Here is a 20,592-nt window from a genome sequence, read left to right as displayed (position 1 = left end):
AAGATATAGTAATATCCTTCTAGATTATAACTCTTAACATACTTTTCTTTTGGAATCTTCATTTTAAAGGCTAAAGGATATTAAGATATATTTAATACTTCTTTGATTTACAGGCAAAAAACACAAGTAGTGCTTTTCCCATTTTTGAACTGTCACTGTTGGCATAAAATGCAACAAAGATTGCAAAAGTTAACCGATTTTACCGAAATTGTCATTTTGACCCCCTCTAAAAAAATAGTGGATTACTCAGTCAATATACAATAATTACATTTAATGTAAATTAATGTAAATTAGGAAACAAACTTTGTTGCATTATTTAGCTGTTATCTCTGTAAAGCTGCTTTGAAACAATCTGTATTGTAAAAAGAGCTACATAAATAAAGGTGACTTGACTTGACATTTAATATTTTGGCTTTCATCATTATTTATGTTTCTCTTTCTTCAGAAAAATATGAACAAAATTAAAAATTTGAGCCGGGGAAGTTTCTGAAATTTGGTTGATTTGACATGACCCTAATAGTCATTTTATGAAAAAAGGTTGAACAAATTGCAACAGAGCAAACTCAACTGATTTTGTATCCTCAATATGTCCTGAGTAAGGAAAAAACAGCCCAGAAGAATCCCATTAGGGGAAAGTTTCGAAAAAGACCCAAATATAGACTATTCATTCTTTTTCTTACGTGAATAGGGTAAAAATTTTAACCTTTAGATATCACCATGAAAATTACTGAGTGGATTACTTACATCAAGACAAACAAAAAATGTATTCCAAGTTTTTTTTAATTGCTTGTTAACATGGACAAACGGTGCATAATCTAATTACGTATGAGCTAATTTGCATAAATACCACAACAGATCTAAACACTGGGTCTAGCCAGGTGAAAATGTCTTGTTGAATCTTGTTGACATATAACAGTAAAATACTTAATGTTAAGGTCTGAATGGAACCCATTTAGGCTACCCATGAACATTAATACATAGAGGCAGGAAGAAGTAATTTAAACCAGCCTTTATTAATTATTATTGCAGAGATGGGGTTTGGGGCTGGGTCCGTGGGCCTGTTTCTGGGGATTCACTTTTTATTTTGCCTACCTTTTGTCTTCTGCATTCTCCTTACCATTGTCTCCTGTTCTTCCCTCAGACTCGTCCCCCAGAAACAGTCCCACGGACCCAGCCCCAAACCCAGTCTCTTAAAAATGAATAAAGGCTGGTTTCTAAATTACTTCTTCCTGCCTCTATGTATTCATGCTCATGGGTAGCCTAAATGGGTCCCATTCAAACCTTAACATTAAGTATTTTACTGTTATATGTCAACAAGATTCAACAAGACATTTTCACCTGGCTAGACCCAATGTTTAGACCTGGTGTGTTATTTATGCAAATTAGCACATACGTAATTAGATTATGCACCGTTTGTCCATGTTAACAAACAATTTCAAAAAACTTGCAATACATTTTTTGTTTGTCTTGATGTAAGTAATCAACTCAGTAATTTTCATGGTGATATCTAAAGGTTAAGATTTTTACCCTATTCACGTAAGAAAAAGAATGAATAGGCGTATGAATAGTCTATATTTGGGTCTTTTTCGAAACTTTCCCCTAATGGGATTCTTCGGGGCTTTTTTTTCCTTACTCAGGACATATTGAGGATACAAAATCAGTTGAGTTTGCTTCTGTTGCAATTTGTTCACGGTTGACCCCCATTTTGGCTTAAAATGACTGGACTATAATGTGGTTGACATTGCTCAGCATAACTCAGCATTTCTAGGAAGGATCTTGTTGTTTACAGCACTGATAGGGGATTGTGTGTATCCTGTACACATCACATCATGGCACATGCATGAGAAAGTGGGGATAAAATTGATGAGAACGGGATTAACAATTCTAAATGCAGGCATTTGTTGATAATGCCGAGTAATGGCATTGTAATGTGGGTTATCAGTGAAATGACATGGATTCAGTTGAAATGAACCTACTGAAAACACTGAGCTTAGATTCAGATTCACCTGAGAACGCCTCTGAGTAAACGCTCACCATCACGCAACGGCTCAACTACTGAAAGGACAGGACGGAGGACGGAGGAAGAAGGGAAAAAAATCACCCTTACAGCTAGGAGAGATTGAGAGAGAGATTGAAAGATTGAAAGATTGGAAGAGGCGACTTGCGACAAAGAAGGTGAAAGAAGCCACTACATAATATACAGGTCACTTCCTTGCTCCTGTTTGCAAAGCATGGGGTCGAGACTGATCTGTGCTGACACATCTTACCTCGGACAGCATGGAGTACTGCCCCCTCCTGGCCATGCCGATGCTCAGCAGGTCATAGACGGAGGAGGCGTCCTGCATGCTGCTCTCCCTCACCTCCCGGTGCTCCGGGGTGCGGCTGATCACTGCCTCGCCACTGGCCTATAGGGGACAACAGAGAGAGGCTCAGGGGTTTTGTTGAAGCTGCGTCTCTAGATCCTAGTCCAGGAGAACCTCCAGCACTGCACAATTTAGATGATTCTCTTCTCTGACACGTCTGATTCAACTCATCAGCTCATTAGTGAAGTGTTCAAGAACCGAATCGGGTGTCAAATACGGACAAACACAAAATGCCTTTAGGGTTTGGAAGCCCATGTCAAAAGGATAGTTCACCAAAAAAAAAAAAAAATCCTGTCAATATTTACTCACCCTCAAGGCTTGTGTGGTGTTATTTTGCCAGTGGAATATAAAAGGTTATAATATAAAATTTAGTATTTAGAATATAACATTTATTTAACTGCTTTAGATAAAAGTATCTGACAAACAAATTAAAAATCTTAGACATTCTACTAACTATAATGGCGCTTTTCCACTACACAGTACCAGCTCGCCTCGGCTCGCCTCGGCTCGGCTCGGCTCGGCTCGACTCGACTCGGCTTTGTTTGGTTTTCCACTGTGTAAAAGTTGTACCTGTACCTGCTTCCAGGTACTTTTTTTCGTACCACCTCCGGCGAGGTTCTAAGCGAGCTGAGGCGATACTAAAATGTGACGTGAAAACACGACAGACTGCTGATTGGTCAGAGAGAATCGTCACTATTCACTGCGTCATCATTGCACGCGCCAGACGGAGTATCCTGAATAAAAAACAGCAAAAACAAAAACAAAAACATCCAAAAACAGCATACACTCGATTTCCTCCATTGTCCTGTGTGTGTGGGTAGCGGGTGTGTCTCGCGCGTCTCGCGTAGAAGATTAAGTCACGGCAGTTTCCTGCGGCGTCGCTATGACGACCAGGTACTATTGTGGAGGTACTATCTGCAATGGAAAACGGAGCGAAAAGCGAGCCGAGCCGAGCCGAGCCGAGCTGAGTCGAGTTGAGCTGGTACTGGTAATGGAAAAGCGCCATAAGTAACATTGCAATTACATATGAATGAACTCTTATTAGAGTATTAGTAGACTGTCTGCTTAATATTTCATAACACTTTATTTTAATGCTCCTCCAATAGACATTCAACTGACTAGAAGTAACTTTGCAACTACATGTCAACTTATTCTACAAACACCTAACAGTCTACTATCAGTCTACTACAGTAAACTAATACTCTAAGGAGAGTTAGTTGACATGTAATTGCAAAGTTTCTTATAATTAGTAGAATCGATACAAAGCATAACCACATTTTCTATGATTAAAATAAAAGCGTCCATAGTTGCATTACATTAAAGGCCTTGATGTTAAAAATGCAAAGTTTTACCACAGTCAGAAACCAAATAGTAACACTTTATTTTAGGGTTCAATTCTCACTATTAACTAGTTGCTTATTAGCATGCATATTTCTAGGATATTGGCTGTTTATTAGTATTTATAAAGCACATTTTAATGCCTTATTCTGCATGACCTTATTCTACATCACTTAATTCTACCCAATACCTAAACTTAAACGCTACAAAACGACCTTTATTAACTATTAATAAGCAGAAAATTAGTGAAATGTGTTCCCCATACTAAAGTGTTACAGACCAAATAAACTAATGTGGAATGACATAAATGAATCCTACATATCTCAACATTTTCTTGATATCTGCTAGGAAACATACACTACCATTCAAAATTTGGGAGGGGTCAGTAAAAAATGTTTTTAATTAATGTCTAATGCTTACCAATGTCTAATGCTTACCAAGGTTGTATTTATTTGATCAAAAACACAGTAAAACTTTAAAATTGTGAAATATTATTACCATTTAAATTAACCTTTTTTATTCTTCCTGTGATGCAAAGCTGAATTATCAGCATCATTACTCAGTCTTCAGTGTCACATGATCATTTCAGAAATCATTCTAATATGCTGATTTAATGCCCAATAAATATTTCTTATTAATATCAATGTTGAAAACAGCTTCCTATTTTTTGGAAACCATAAAAAAAACAATTCAGGATTCTTTATATACTGTATATTATAAATGTCTTTACTATCATTTATGACCAGTCGGTGAATAAAAGCAATAATTTCTTTTAAAAAAAAGTTACTGACCCAACTCGATTAATGTGAAACATGTAACTGTTTCGCACTTGGCTCCTACATTATAAAATAGCCTTCCTTTCTGATAAAGTTCGGGGCTCAGACACTCTCTCTCTGTTTAAATCAGATAAAACTCACATCTCTTTAGCCAAGCATTCACATTATGCTTCTCACAAATTTGTACTAGAATTATATCTGATGAAATAGTTCCAAATACACATCATCTTTTGTCTAAAATGGATCGCAACTTTGGATCGACATTCAAAACTTTTAAATATTATCCTCATATTATAAAATGATCCTTACATTGTAATAATTCCAAGTACAAGTTGTAATTGCTGTTTAGCATGTTTGTTGTGTTAGCTTAACTGAATACATGAAGTTAACTAACCACACAATGTACTATATTATAACTGTTTATTACTGCCATATGGATATTACTTTGATACAGCCATACACATGGCTGATAACAGAATTACTTACTATATTGTAACACTGAAACAAGCATTTTCTGTAAAGCTGCTTTGAATCAATAAGCATTGTGAAAGTGCTATACAAATAAACTTAAATTAAATTGAACTGAACTGTTTGCCTGCCAAATAAAGCATATTCAGGAGCAACCAACTTCATCCGCCTATTGAGGACAATTTAGAGGTCACACTAAACTATGTATGGAAAAGAGGAGTATTCTTAAAAATTCCTCCTTTTGTGATCTACCTAAAAAAATATCAGCTTATGGTTTTGAAATTATATGAGGGTGATTCGATAAGTAAATTATTAAGATTAAAATATATTATTAATATATTACGATTTTTCAGTGAACTATTCCTTTATACTATACAGTATTCACGCAATAGTTCTTAAGATGCAGCTAAGGAGAAGAGACGTCACAGCACAGCATGTTAAGGAAGAAAGGATGAATGTGAGAAAGACTGTCTCACCATTGACTCTGTGATGAGGAGCACCAGCACCGCCTCTTCAACCACGTCCTGTGGACAGAAAGCTCTACATGGTGGCAATGGGAAAAAGAAAAAACACGTCACAAATGTGTGCGTGTCGGTCTCTAGTTACATATGTCAGTCTGTAACTGAGCTCTCTGGACTTACTGCCATCCTCGTAGCTGTACCTTTTTTAAAATGTTTAATTGGTATTCTGAACAATTTCCACTTTCTTTACAGCCAGTTTTCTCTCATCCCTTTTTTTCCATCTCATCCCTTCATCCTACTTCCCTCCAGCATCTGGAATCCCATCATAGCATGTTACTGAGCTGTACCAGGAATAATAAACTAGAATATTCCTTTTATCTGTTTTAATTTCTGTTCTTCAGACATATTCTCAAAAGTCCCTCCATCTCTTTTCATCTTTCTTGTATTTTTCCTTTCTCTGCCTGGAGTCTGCAGACTCACAGGTACAGTTACAGTATGTTTTATTCACAACACAGCATTCCGCCGTGTCCTGAATTTTAAAGCAGGCAAACAAACCCCAGCACTGTCATCGGCTCGTCTCCTTGTTCATTGCTCCCTGACTCTAGTGATCGATCAATATTGCCAAATGGCTGATGTACACAATACAATTGTACAAGGAATAATACAAACACACAATAATACAAAAACTCTTTTAGAGAATTTTAAGCTGCATCCACAAAGTTCATACCATACCATACCTTAATCAATCAATCAATCAATCAATCAATCAATCAATCTATCTATCTATCTATCTATCTATCTATCTATCTATCTATCTATCTATCTATCTATCTATCTATCTATCTATCTATCTAGCAACTTGCTTATTGGACAGGGTAACAACATGCTGAAATGCAACACACATGCTAGAAACATACTAAAACATGCTAGTAAGTGAGCTAAAACATGTTAGCAACATGATAAATCATGTTAGAAACATGCTAGCATAATACTAATAATAGTTAGCAATATGTTAAACAGGCTAGAAACAGGCTCTCAAATCCTAAATCATGTTTGCAATAAGCTAAAACATGCTAGAAACATCTTAGCAACATGTCAGCAACATGAAAAGTTCAAAATGCTCGAAAATGTGTTAAACCATGCAAGCAACATGCTAAAACGTAAGAAACATGCTAAAACATGTAAGAAACATGCTAAAACATGCTAGCAATTTGCTTAAACATTCTGGAAACATGCTTACAATGTGTTAAAACAAAGGCTATACTAACATGCTTTTTTTTTTTTTTGCAATACTACATATTAAAGTAAGATAAAGCATGTTAACAAAACCCAAGAAGAGGCCAGCAACTCCCAGCAGAGGCCACAATATACAACCTTTCTGGAAAAGTGGTAAACTTGGTAAGTTGTGTTCCGTACATTCACGGAATGAAAAATTAAAGGATTCAATCCAATATTTAAATGCGTTTGTCACTCCTTAAACTTTACATTGTGTGTACTTAGTGTTTTTTGAATGCATTTCTTAGCAGTCTTAGCAGAGTAGACTATATAAAGTCGTATATCATTGGAAGTATGTCTAATAAAAAGTCTAATATGGTCTAAATGAGTTTTTACTGTCTGTCTTACTGTTTTCGACTTCTCTAAGTAAACCTTCACACTTCAAGCTTTTAAAATTAATTTTTAAATTTCAGACAGGGCTTTGTCAAACCAACATTAAAGTTTGTCATCAAACTTAACTTATCTAGTTTTATTTTGTTCTGCTTTTATTTTCTGATTATGCTTTGTTTGTGATTATGCTTTAAATAATGTTTCCTACATGAAAAAGTGAGTAGAATATCAGATGTGAAAGGAAAGAGAGTCTGACCCCTCAGTGTTGTAGCGCTGTGGTGGTCTGGACGAGGGGTAGATGGCATCTTTGGGGTGTGTGACTCCTTCTTTCTTCAGCCAGCCGGGTGGTGGAGGAGACAGTGGATCCCAGTACGCATCCTCACACACTGAACCCAGCAACACTTCTGCAAGCCTGCGCGCTACTGTCTAAACAACACAAAACAACCACTGACACCTGCTGTGTGTAAGTGAACAGCAAAAATCTCATTTACTCAGATCTCACCTTACGAAAACTCTGCGACCCCCGACTCTCCATGGCCCTCATGACCCGCCGCAGCTGGTGTGTACCCTGAGCCAAGTGACTAACACACACAGGCAGAAGTGATTGTGGGAGGACAACATGATTGATAAGATGATGAAAGAAGGCTGATGCAACAAAAGGAGAAGATAAGACTGATGGACATTATTTCATAACTACATTTGACTGTGTTAATTATACATTAGAAAGACAGATGTGTATGTATATACATACATATATAAGTGCTGTCAAATCGATTATTGTGATTAATCGCACCTAACAAAAAAAAGTGTACAAACACACACATATTTGCATATTAAAATGATTTCTGAAGGATCCTGTGACACTGAAGATTGGAATAATAATGCTGGCAATTCAGCATTGCCATCACATGAAAAAATTCACAGGTGATGTTACAACAGGTTCATTTGTCGATTAATAAATGGATGGTCAAGTCATGCGCATTGCATTATAGGAAACAGCTGTGTTTCTCGACCTTCACAGGCTCAAGTCCTTAAAGTCTCCTTGTAATCAATCATTTTATCCACTCATCTCTGATCACCAAAATTACATATTTAAACGTTTTTTCCTTGAAAAGAAATTTCTTCATGCTTTAAAATAGCTTGAATGTAACTCTACACCCTTGCCTCATTTAGTATACGTGGTTCTATGAATATGCAAATTATCCCCGCCTCCACTCACTCACACCAGAGGGTTGTTCCATAAAACAAGATTAGAATACAAGCCAGGCTTATTTTGGTTAGTTAGACTTATTGTCGGTGGATTCTGTTTCATAAAGCAAACTTAAAATAGTTCAAACTCAGTTACCCTGGCAACTTATGCTGGGAAACTAGTCTGGTCCAGGGCAGGCTAACTGTCAGGCTAAGCCTCAGTTGTTACACAGATCCTCTAACACTGACCGACAAGAACACAATGATATTACCACTGACACTCTCTCATACCATTATTGGACTTTATTAACCACTATTAGTCCAAAAATAAATATACAGTATACAGAAAATCAACTTAAATGATAAATTAGACAATATAGACATATATATATATATATATATATATAGATAGATAGATAGATAGATAGATAGATATGTATATATATATATGTACTGTATTTATAGATATAGATAGATAAATACAATATATATACTACAGGTTTTCTTTTTTTACTGGCTGAATGTTTTGTGCCCAAGATTTAATTAGATTGTTTTAAAGATTTATGAATACATTTCTCTCTGGTTTTGTTTGGCAGCTGTAGTACATGTTTATGATTATTAGAAGAACATTAGAATACAATCTAAAAAAAAGCTTTTTAAAGCAGAAGTTAAAATCACAAAATTAAAAATAAATAATTACAAAAGCACAGTATAAATTTTAACTGGTAAGATGAATCTGAGCTTAGTAATTGACAGTATATTAGCCTACATTTGATTTACCCCATTACAATAGTCACTTTACAGTTATTGCTATCATAAAAATACACTTGTAGGTTTAAAATTCTAAATAAGGGACATCTAATGTCCAACTAACAAATATTTTAGCATATATATATATATATATATATATATATATATATATATATATATATATATATATATATATATATATATATATATATTATGTACTTTATTATATCTTTCAATTCAAACACATTTAACACGATTATACAAATGGACAGTTCCTTTAAAGACATCATATTTTCCCCCAATAAATATTCCTTATTTTTCCTTCTACTTTTTTTCTTTTGTGATAATACCCACCAACACATAGCCTAAAAAACACATGATTAGAACAATAACCAAAAAGTACATAGTTAGACACTTTTACATATGATTAAAGGGGGAAAAGACAAAAAACAATAAATAAATATTAATAAAAATTTAACATTCACATATTTATATCAAACTCTTATAATGACACATAATTCCTAATAGTTATTCAAGTAATATTATTTAAATATCAAATATTCAATATTAAATAAGTAAATAAATAAAATAACAAATAACTAAATAAAAGGGAGGGTTATATAAAAATGTAGTTAATGTAGGCTAATATATATTCCTTTATTTTATGGAATATTCTTTGATTTTAGAGTTGCACATATCTTTTCAAAATGTATACATTTGCTCTTAATTTCATGTTATCCTCTCCATAATGTACCTTAGAAACTAAATCTAACCACTCATTTAAAACTGGGGATTCTTGCTTTCTCCAAAAAGTATTGCATTAAAAGCTGTAATTCTCAGCATTCTAAATAAGTATGCGTCATCTTTATTATAGCATAGGTCCTATACCCAAAACTATATTTTGTATCTTTATATATTTAGTTTCTTAAAAAAAAAAAATCTTCCCTGAATTAGGCTACTTCTGTTCACTGAAGTACTTCTGTTCGCTAGAAGTTCACTGCAACTTATCCAACATCCTAAAGATAAATTATTATAATTAGAAGATATTTCTGGTGTTATAAAATATCGCATATTAATTTTCCAAGCAAAATGTATATTTTAGTCAGAATTATTGCGCTCCTATTTGGCGCGCATGCGCGCAGCAGCGCTCGTTCAATATGAAGATTAGCAGTAAAATGGATACATTTGCATGACTTTCTAACATTTACAGATGGAGAATATAACTGTAAAATGTAAGTTTTGCACTGAGTGAAAAAAAACATGTCACAAACGCATAAAACAGCACAAAATATACGCTGTTTGATGGATCGATTTGATCTATAATTGACCTCTAGGGCTGCTTCAGAAACGCGTGCACACGCAATTATCTAGACTAGATAAACCTGGATCAAATTAGTGAGATTGCGTGAACTTCAATTACCTTTTATGGAACCACTTTAGCCCCAACTTATTTGTTAGGCTCATTCAAGTCCGGTTTTGGAGTTTAATCCCCGCTTTTCTAAGCGTCTTTTATGGAACAACCCTCAGCTCAGAGATCCACTCGTTGACGATCACACGTTGACGTGATTGGTTACAAGGTAGTTTGTGATGTCAGAAACACCAGCGATTTCAAAAACATTTTTGAGACTGTCTTTGGTTCACTGCAGTTTTAAGGAGAAAATACTCAACAATGGTGTTGACTGATGAATTTGCACATGGTTTGTCTTAAAGCATATTAAAAACACCATAGACATATAAACAACATTAAAAACATGATTTTCACCACAGGGGGACTTTAAGCAACAGCATCAAAACTGAAATGTGTTCCTTTACATTCATAATATAATATATATTATTTAGCATCATCATTCATATTATTAAAATTGCCATTATTACAATGATTCACCACAAAAACACTGTTACATAAAAGACTAAAGTCCAAAAATGTGGGTAATGTTTTATATTACATTTAATTAGTGTGGATTTGTATTGATTTAACTATTTGCATCTCCCATGTGTTTTCATGCAGTTTGAGAAATAAAGACTGTATTTATAACTGCATTTACAGTAATTGATTTCTGTGTTAGAGCACTGAATTGTTGTGAAGAGAGAAGTGCAACTGAGATGAATAAAGAGCACTATGTAGAAATCTACCCACATATATTATTTATTATAGGCTATAGGTGCACACGTTTCATATCGTACACACAAATTAACACAACTTGTTATTTTGTTTTCTTTCCTGAACTGAGAAAATAATGACATTTCATATTTGTTTATGTCAATTTTATGATCTGTTAATTTAACTTGACAGCCCTAATATTTTTAAGTTGTAGTATGCTAGGATGCCATTTCAAACAAAGCCAATATCAGAGTGACTGACAAATCACCTGTGTTAAAACACTGACACCTGCTGGACATTACTGGCACATCCACACCACAAAAAGGTCATGCTGGCACAAGAATACCAGCGGAGTGTTTACACAGTCCCTGTCATATATTCAAGTGGAGTTCATTAATGGATTAAGTGAAGCCGTGCTGTGAATACTGTGTGTACATAGCAACATGAGTGCTTGATATAAAATGCAGAGAATTGTGGGTAAAGAGTCTGAGATCAGTAACATGCGAGCTCACCCTTTCCTCAGCAGCGACAGGTATGCGCTCTGAAGAGCCGCCTGCAGGAAGAAGCCTGGGTCCAAATCAAAATGAAGGGCTGATGAACCGCTTTTAGCTGTTTTGGAACTTGGCGTGCAAACAGTCTGGTGAAGAGGACACATACGCTGTGAGATGTAATGTTAGATTACAAATAAACACAAAATGCAAAAACATTATTTTCTATATATAAAAGGTCTTATATTCTAAGGTTCTGAATCTGCATACACACAGAACATGTTCTTGCATTTAGAAATGCGAGACACCCCGACCCCAGTAAGGAAAAAGTATTTTTTTATTTGAATCAAGCAAACTGAGATACTTAAAATGCAGTGAGACAGAGAGAAAAACACATTCTGTGTGAACCCACAGACTTCACACACACAGACCTTGTCAAGCTCTTGCAGATATAAAAGGCCAGCATCACAGGCCATGAGGTAACAGGTGAGGCATTCTTCCTCTCTCTCAGACAGTCTAACACGAGAAGCACCTGACATAGACTGATGGTCCAAAGACAAACCTGGACATTTATGGGGAACAATTAGGTTAAGATTCACTTTATAGTAATTATGGACAATGACTGTAAGAGAGAATGAAATATAGTTTGACAAAGAAGCCAAGACATGCAAAATACACTTAGCAATGCACTACATCTCCAATTACAGTACAGCTAATTAGACTTAATTGGACATGCGGAACAAGAAATAATCTCTGTTTGCTACAGTGTCAATTTTTAATCAATATGTGCCAGTTAATCCTTATAATTGAGAAAAACACAAGTGCAAAAATAGTTTTTCAAACAAATGGGTCTTTTTAAATTACATTAGTGGGACTTTTTATTTATTCAGTCAGCCTTGAACATGGAGTCTTGGTCTCATCCAGTGCTTCGGCAGGGCAAGATGCAGAAAATAGTCATAAACAAACAAATATATGAATCTCCTAGACAACATGGAGGAAGTCCTATTAAACAGACCATTTTCTGAATATAGCAAACAACCAACGACTGTGGCTGACATGCTTTGCCATTTAAGATTTACAGAGACTGCTGCCCACATTGAATTTCCCAGAAGTCACTAGTTCCATCCATATAAGAGGAAGTACACAGAGAACAGAAAAAGAGGAACTACACAATCAGGACAAATTTACCACACCACTACTCTTAAGAACAGTTCCCCATTTGTACAAATGCGAAGAGAAGACTTGTAGACAGGGCTCAAAATTAAGACTCATCAAGTGCCTAATGCAAGTGAAACTGGCTTTGATAAGTATATAAAACAAAACTGAATAAGGAACTGCGACATAATGATTAGATAGATAGATAGATAGATAGATAGATAGATAGATAGATAGATAGATAGATAGATAGATAGATAGATAGATAGATAGATAGATAGATAGATAGATAGATAGATAGATAGATAGATAGATAGATAGATAGATAGATAGATAGATAGATAGATGGATGAATGTTATCCGGGCTCATTATTGTTATTATTAATATATATCACTATTGGTCAGTCAGAGCAGAACAGCTGTCACAAGCTATGCCTGCTGAGTCTCACTCGAGGGACCGATTCTGGGTGGGTTCTGCTTCCTACGCAAGATAAGCTAATATTACACTTTCCCAGCCTACTGTCTGAAAATATGTGTTTGTGAGTGAACATGTAGTGTGGGTACAGATGGTGGGGTCCATGTAAAAAGCAGCAGTGATTCTAACTAGCACTTTTTAGTTAACTTTACTCAATGTCTTAATTGTTAAAATCTAGTAATCTGTAATATTCACATACTATGTCTTTTTTACTCAGAAAACCCAAGTTAAGATTAATTGATTTGTTTGAGTACTATTTTATCAAGCAAAAGAAAAAAAAGAAAAAAAGAAAAGAAAAAAGGTTTCTGAGGCGGGGCAATTCTTAAGACTTTTCACTCATTTGAGTGAAAAGAGTGAAAACTTTTCACTTTTCACTCACTTCTGCAGTTATTTTTCTCTGTTTGCATTCACTGATGTTCCTAAAGTCATTCTAAATGTTCAATTGTCAATACAACTGAAAATTTTGAGAGAACATCACATAAGCTGATGTTGATTTTCCTAAAATGAACCATTATGGTGATCAGTGTTCCATTTGATTGGGCACTTGGAACTTCATTTATATTATTGTAATTCTCTTCCCATTGATAAAGCGATGCAACAAGAAATCACAGTAATTTGAGTGATATACTATATCACTATCACTATATACTATAAACTATACATAACTATATTTCATGTCAAATAATGATCTTTTAAAATGTTGTTGCTAACACTTAGGTCATAAACACCTTGTGAAATTTTAATTGGGTTGATATAATCCCTCTATATTTGTGACAATATCTTGCAATTGACCATGTGAGTCACACACAGCCTTGAACATTCAGCATGCAAAACACTGGTAACAATTACATTTTGTTTGAAGTAAATTATCAAGTATTCTCAGTTCTTTTTTAGTTACTAGGACTCTAGTTTAAGTGAACTATACTAACTAAGCATTTGTCAGTACATCATACTATTCCTATTTCACTTGGTTTGTTTAAGGCAATCGGTTTGCATGTTTTTTTTTAAGCAAGTCTAATTAGATTTTGAAGTTTAGAAATAACTGGTAGTTGTACTTACAACTTTTGTTTCTAAAAAAATATTTAGTAAAATGTAATACCAACATTACATAATTGGACATAGTTAAGCATAACCCTGTTGGTTTGAGGATTTTTAAAAACTAAATAATATTGCATGTCACATTTATGACATGAACAAGTATACTTAATATATTAAGCATTCTTAATATATCTACCATAATCTACCATAAAACATTCTAAAATACTTGATATGTGTTCCTTACCGTGGGAGTATCATGGTACTGATGTTGACAGGTGTTAAATATACTTTTTTGTACTTGTAAGTAGTGTGAGAGAATGTACAGTATGAGAAAATAATGGAAAATGAGAAAATAATGGACATTACACAAACACAGGGTGAGTGGCATGTTGGAAAACCCCTTATTTAAATGATAACTAAATATAAATATGTAAGCTTCCATGTAGACAATGATGTAAAACTTTCCTCCTTGGTTACATTCTATCTAAGGATATGTATGATATGTAAGAAAAGACATACGCCTGCCCACACAAACTGCACACTGTGAATGCAATGCAGACTTTTCTTTCACTGTACACTTTAGCTTGGGTATGAATCAAAAAAAGCATGCCTGAGGCAAATACTCAATGGAATGGAGCAATGGAAATGACTTGATAACTCTATAAATACACAAATCTTGTATTTAAATTGCTCTAGCAGTTATAAGACCTTATAAGGAACATCTGCTTTTAAATTTAGTGAATATTGGACTGAAAGTCACTCATGGAATTAGTGTAATTTATTTCTCCCAATTAACTTCCACTACACCTCATGAAATCTTAGAGAACACATTTTTCACAAGATTAGTATTGCTGATTTTAAAGAGGTTGCGCCAGCGTTACAGGAAGCTACATACAGCACATATAATTAGTTGAACATTTAGACTATGTTAATTGCCTTGTCACAACTTAATTATACAATAATGAGGAAGGATTAATGAGCTATTAGTGATTTCTCAATTACTCGTACCTTTGATGACAAAGGCCTCTGCCAGCATGCGAAGTTGGTAGACAGGCTGCTCGTGGCGGGAGAAATCGTCAACACCCGCTCTGGCACACATGCCCTGGGCGTCCCTGTAACGTCCCTGCACGTAGTGCACTTTAGCCAGCAGTAGCAGAGCTTCATTCATGTAGTGCGGCTACAGGGGAAGAGTCCAGAAATCACACTGACGATTAGGGCTGCACAATTTAGGGGTTAGTTGCAATTTTTTCTGATATTTTAATTGCAATTTAAAATGTGATTACAATTTTTTTAATTAGGCTTGCTTTGCTTGTTTGTATGGCTGCACAATTTGGCCAACATATTGTGATATATCAATGTGGTTACAAAATAATAAAAATAATAATAATTATTATTATTGCATTACTACTACTGCTAAATAAATAAAAACAAAATAACAAATATTACTGTAATATTTCATTGTAAAATATTTTTGAAAATAATATAATAATAATAATACTTTTATTTTACATTACAACTGTAAAATTACAATACTAATATTTAAGGCTGTCTTAATTTCCGAATGTTAAACCATGAAACGGTAACACTTTACAATAAGGTTAATTAGTTAACATTAGTTAATGTATTAACCAACATGAACTAACAATGAGCAATACATTTGTTACAGTATTTATTAATCTCTGTTAATGTTAGTTAATAAAAATAGAGCTGTTCATTGTTTGTTCGTGTTAGTTCAGAGTGCATTAACTAATGTTAACAAATACACCTTTGATTTTAATAACGTATTAGTAAATGTTGAAATTAACATTAACTAAGATTAATAAATGCTGAAGAAGTATTATTCATTCTTAGTTCATGTTAACTAAGGTAGTTAACTAATGTTAACTAATAAACCTTATTGTAAAGTGTTACCCACAAAACTTTTATTTCGACGGAAAACCACAGGGAGCCCTTAAAGGGATAGTTCACCCAAAAATGAAAATTCTGTCATCATTTACTCACCCTCAAGTTGTTCCAAACCTGTATGAGTTTCTTTGTTCTGCTGAACACAAAGGAAGATATTTGGAAGAATGTTTGTAACCAAACAGATCTCGGTCCCCATTGACTACCATAGTATATTTTTTTCCTACTATGGAAGTCAATGGGGACCGAGATCTGTTGATTACAAACATTCTTCCAAATATCTTCCTTTGTGTTCAGCAGAACATAGAAACTCATACAGGTTTGGAACAACTTGAGGGTGAGTAAATGATGACAGAATTTTCATTTTTGGGTGAACTATCCCTTTAAAGCTTCTCTTTTGTTGATAAGTGCATCTCATTAAAAGAATGCAAAGATAGTTGGTGCATTTTGCATTCCCAAATGCATGTTAAAGCAACCCAAATTGACAGCAGATGCAGAGATGTGTTCATGTGGAGCAGCATTTCCTGTGAACCAAACCATACTGCTGCTCACGTGTATATGAACAGAGGGCTGCATTTCACTCTGAAACACGCAGCGTGAATATTTATTTAATCAAATCGCAGCCTTTGCGATTTGATAATCGCACTTAGCCATTTCGCAATTTAGGTTTTATTTTGATTAATTGTCCAGCCCTACTGACAATCTAAACAGAGAATAAATGTTTAGAAGTCATGCAAGCACTACAGGGATTTTGCATCCCTATTCATTTTCTTCTAATAAGGACCAAAAATAAAAACTAAATTTAATCTCACCCAATATGAATATCATTGCATTACATGATAAAATATCAAACTATGCAGCATTACTCTGCTAAGACACCTGTGTGAACTTGAGGAGAACTGACTTCATACATGACACCACTGTTTTCTGCAGAGCTGCTTTATAACTTCATTTCATTTTGCAACCGAGAGACATTGCAGCATTAAACTGAAATGAATCAACATCTACTGAATTGAGATGTAAAATGACACTACTGTCTTCTGTAGAGCTGCTTAAGAGCTGAATTGAACTTACTTTATTATTGATGAGCTTTGTTATTGAACTGAATTGAATCAACACTAAACTGACTTCAACTGACTAATGCCACCGTTGTCTCCTGTACAGCTGCTTTGTCTCATATTTGACTTAGTTAGCATCATTGATTGTTATTTTCCTGTTTATCACTGTGAAGCTGCTTTGAAACAATCAGTATTGTATAAAGCATTATATAAAAAAATGTGACTAGACTTGACATCCACTAAAAATCAGCAAAGCACCAGCTGATAATAATAATTGCAAAAAAGGAAAAGTTAAGTTTTAACCCAAACTGTAGCAGCCTTGTTTGCAGATCCCTATCGGTTTAATATTTGTTCAATTAATAACTGATGTAATTTTAGTGGTTCACAATACAGAACTGAATTCCCAAAAGTTCTTTTGATATCCAGAAACCCTTTCTTCTCTTTCTCAGAGATGCTTAACGGATGATAAACAGAGAGACTTGTGTAGGTGCCGTGCCAGACCTCCAGGAGTCCTCTGCAAAGGATGCCGTCGAGATGAGCTTTGGCTCGGGCTAGTTTTGGCTGTGAATGTTCAGTCAGAGACGTAGAATTCTTCAGCAGGGTCATGTTCTCCAGCAGACATTCTTCCAACTGAGCTTCAGCCAGCAGCAGCGTCCTGTAATCATCTACAGACAGAGAGAGAATCTGGGCAAAGGTTGAAGAAGAAAGACTAGAACATAGAGGTGTGGCGAGATATTGTGCCACGAGAATCCATGAACAGCAATATTAGATCGTTTTCTAAGGGTCCACGATATATTAAAACCATTTAAAAATCATAATATAGCATTACATAGTTCTATCATTTATAAATCTAGACTAACACATGAGAATACATCAATTTGTTTCTAAATATGCAAACTGTTGTTCATTGCGATTTCAAAATAAAAGTTTAAACCCTCGCTCTGGGTTTGCATTTTTTGATGTTCACATGTTCTTGTTGAAGAAATTACAGTGGCTGTAGCATTTCTATCATAAACAAGTGGCCAAATATTAAAGATTAAGAGCACACTTGAATTAAATGTTGTTTGGCCAATATTAAGCAAGGATGATCATGCTGTAAAGTGTAACAACAACAATCACCATTTGCTGTCAACAATCACACCAAGTTGGCGTCGTCTGCAGGCATTTGTTATAATATATATTGTACATAGGTTGATTGTTTATAATATTATGTATATTACATTATGTTTTTTAACAGTGTTGTTCAATAAAACCATAAATTGACTTGTTTTTGATACTTTATGTATGTATGTAAACCAATTATTATTGTCTCGTTGTTATAATATATGTATTTTAAGTCATTTTAAAGGGTATTCAAGTCAAGTCACCTTCATTTATATAGCTTTTTTACAATACAGATTGTTTCAAAGCACCTTTACAGTGATAATAGAAAGCTAATGCAACAAATATTGTTTTGGTTATACAGCAGCTCTAGAAGAAAGTCATTGTCCAGCTTAAGTAAGTTTTTGATTGATTAATTTCCGTTGTAAAAACCATTAGTTATTAACTCACTCACACGACACCGTTTTTAACTGAAAACAGAAAACTTTTATTGGCTGTTCATTTACACGACAGCGGTGTTATGGTGGCCTGAGATCGCAAACTTTGAAGTAGGTTTTAAAGTACAGGGTTTTTTTTGTACGGGTTTTGAAAGCGATATCGTTTTCCCTTAGGTCTATTTTTATTAACACAAAAAATATTATCCTACTACTCAATTAATTGTCAAAATAATTGACCTATTACTCTATTACCAATATAATTGTTAGTGACAGCCCTAGATTAGTTAAAGTATTAGTTGATAAGTAAAATGCACCTGCATTGTTTTGCATTTTTTGACTTTCAGGTAAATAAAATACATTTTTTCCAGTCATATTTTGTCAATGAAGATTTCTTAAACATAGTGTTTATTAAAAATACCATCTCGTCTCATTTTTGTGAATCCAATATCGTGTACTGTCTTGTCTCGTGAGCTAAGTGTATCGTCACACCCCTACTAGAACATGCTTGCTGTTTGCTGATTACGGTAGTGTATCTTCTTTGACTTCTTTTAAGGGGAAAATCCTCACCAGCATCACGTCTAGAACAGGGTTTTGTTGAGAAATTACTGTGATTTTTCATCCAACATTGGACTTTATCACAACAGAATGGCATTCGCTGATAAACACGTCTAGATTTCATGCTAATCTACAGCTGCATTCTGATCAGGTTTAGAGAGTCACGCGTGTTTGTTTTAGATGAAATATACAGTCCTACAAGGAGGTGCTTCAAAAATATTCCCTTTGCCTTCATGCATATTTTGTATAAACACTGTGGATGAGGTGTTTCCTGTTTGGTTCAATCTCTCACTCCCCACGGAATCCAGACTTGTGTTATATGTCAAGTTTAGGTATGACATTTTCCCCAACAAAATATTAAGTAACTACAGTATATCACTTTGTAAAGTAAAGTAAAAATACTATGTTCTGTGGCCACCTTTTACTGACTGAGTTTGTTTCCCCACAGGGTGTTTGCGGTGGCGAAACAAGGCGTGCTGGGTCAGAGATCTGATTTGGATAGTGGTGGACAGACACACACCTCCTGGGAGCGCCATGTGTTAACTTCTAGATTACTGCTGTTGATTTAACAATGAACATGGCAGTTTAAGCAGCATGTTTACCTTTACCATGCTTACCTTTGTAAAATTGAGAAAGTGAGAGCGACACTGTTTTTTAAAACTAAAACTATTTACATTTTCTTCTGTAAAACACAAATTTTGTAAAAGTAATATTGTGAAATATTATTAGAATTTAAATTAACAATGATCAATTTTATAATATTTTTCTAAATGTAATTTATTCTTGTGATAGTGTAGCTGAATTTTTTAGCATAAGTACTCCAGTCTTCAGTGTCACATGATCCATCAGAAATCATTCTTATGCTGATTTGGTTATTTAAAAACATTTTATATTATTTTCAATGTTGAAAACAGTTGCCCTGCTTAATATTTTTGTGGAAACTGTAATGCATTTTTTTCCAGGAATCTTGAATAGAAAGTTCAAAAGAACAGTATTTAACAGAAATCTTTTGTAACATATTAATAACATAATGGTCTGTCACTTTTGACCAATTTAACGTGTCCTTGATGATTAAATGTATTAATTTCTTTCAAAAACAAATATCTTATTGATGGTATGCAAAAAGAAGCGCGTCAAATTAGTTTACAAGTTCACTATCCCTAGTTAAATAGTTAAATTCTTTCATCATTTACTCACCCTCACGTTGTTCTAAACCTGTTAGAATTTATTTCTTCTGCTGAACACAAAAGATATTTTGAAGAATATGGGTAACCAAACAGTTGATGGGCCCCATTGACTTAAAAATATACTATGGAAGTCAATGGGACCCATC

General features: G+C 34.4%; 1 protein-coding gene across 4 annotated transcripts in view; it reads right to left on the bottom strand.

The window, feature by feature from the left end:
* ttc7a (tetratricopeptide repeat domain 7A) overlaps nucleotides 1-20,592 on the bottom strand; it is a 79,328-nt gene that overhangs the window by 42,905 nt on the left and 15,831 nt on the right. For all 4 annotated transcript variants that reach the window (XR_014603620.1, XR_014603621.1, XM_084093837.1 and 1 more), the window contains exons 3-10: nucleotides 17,668-17,831; nucleotides 15,215-15,383; nucleotides 11,970-12,100; nucleotides 11,563-11,687; nucleotides 7,514-7,592; nucleotides 7,268-7,437; nucleotides 5,422-5,485; nucleotides 2,268-2,405 (exon numbers count right to left, since the gene is read on the bottom strand). Coding sequence is in view for 2 of the 4 variants with exons in the window: in XM_084093837.1 (XP_083949963.1) it covers nucleotides 2,268-2,405; nucleotides 5,422-5,485; nucleotides 7,268-7,437; nucleotides 7,514-7,592; nucleotides 11,563-11,687; nucleotides 11,970-12,100; nucleotides 15,215-15,383; nucleotides 17,668-17,831 (1,040 nt within the window). In the remaining 2 variants the exon portion in view is untranslated. The remainder of the gene's footprint in view (nucleotides 1-2,267; nucleotides 2,406-5,421; nucleotides 5,486-7,267; nucleotides 7,438-7,513; nucleotides 7,593-11,562; nucleotides 11,688-11,969; nucleotides 12,101-15,214; nucleotides 15,384-17,667; nucleotides 17,832-20,592) is intronic.

Source organism: Abramis brama, assembly GCF_963993115.1.
Source record: "Abramis brama genome assembly, chromosome: 19".
NCBI lineage: Eukaryota > Metazoa > Chordata > Actinopteri > Cypriniformes > Leuciscidae > Abramis > Abramis brama.
Note: the sequence above shows the minus strand (reverse complement) of the source record. Positions and strands in the feature narration are given on the sequence as shown.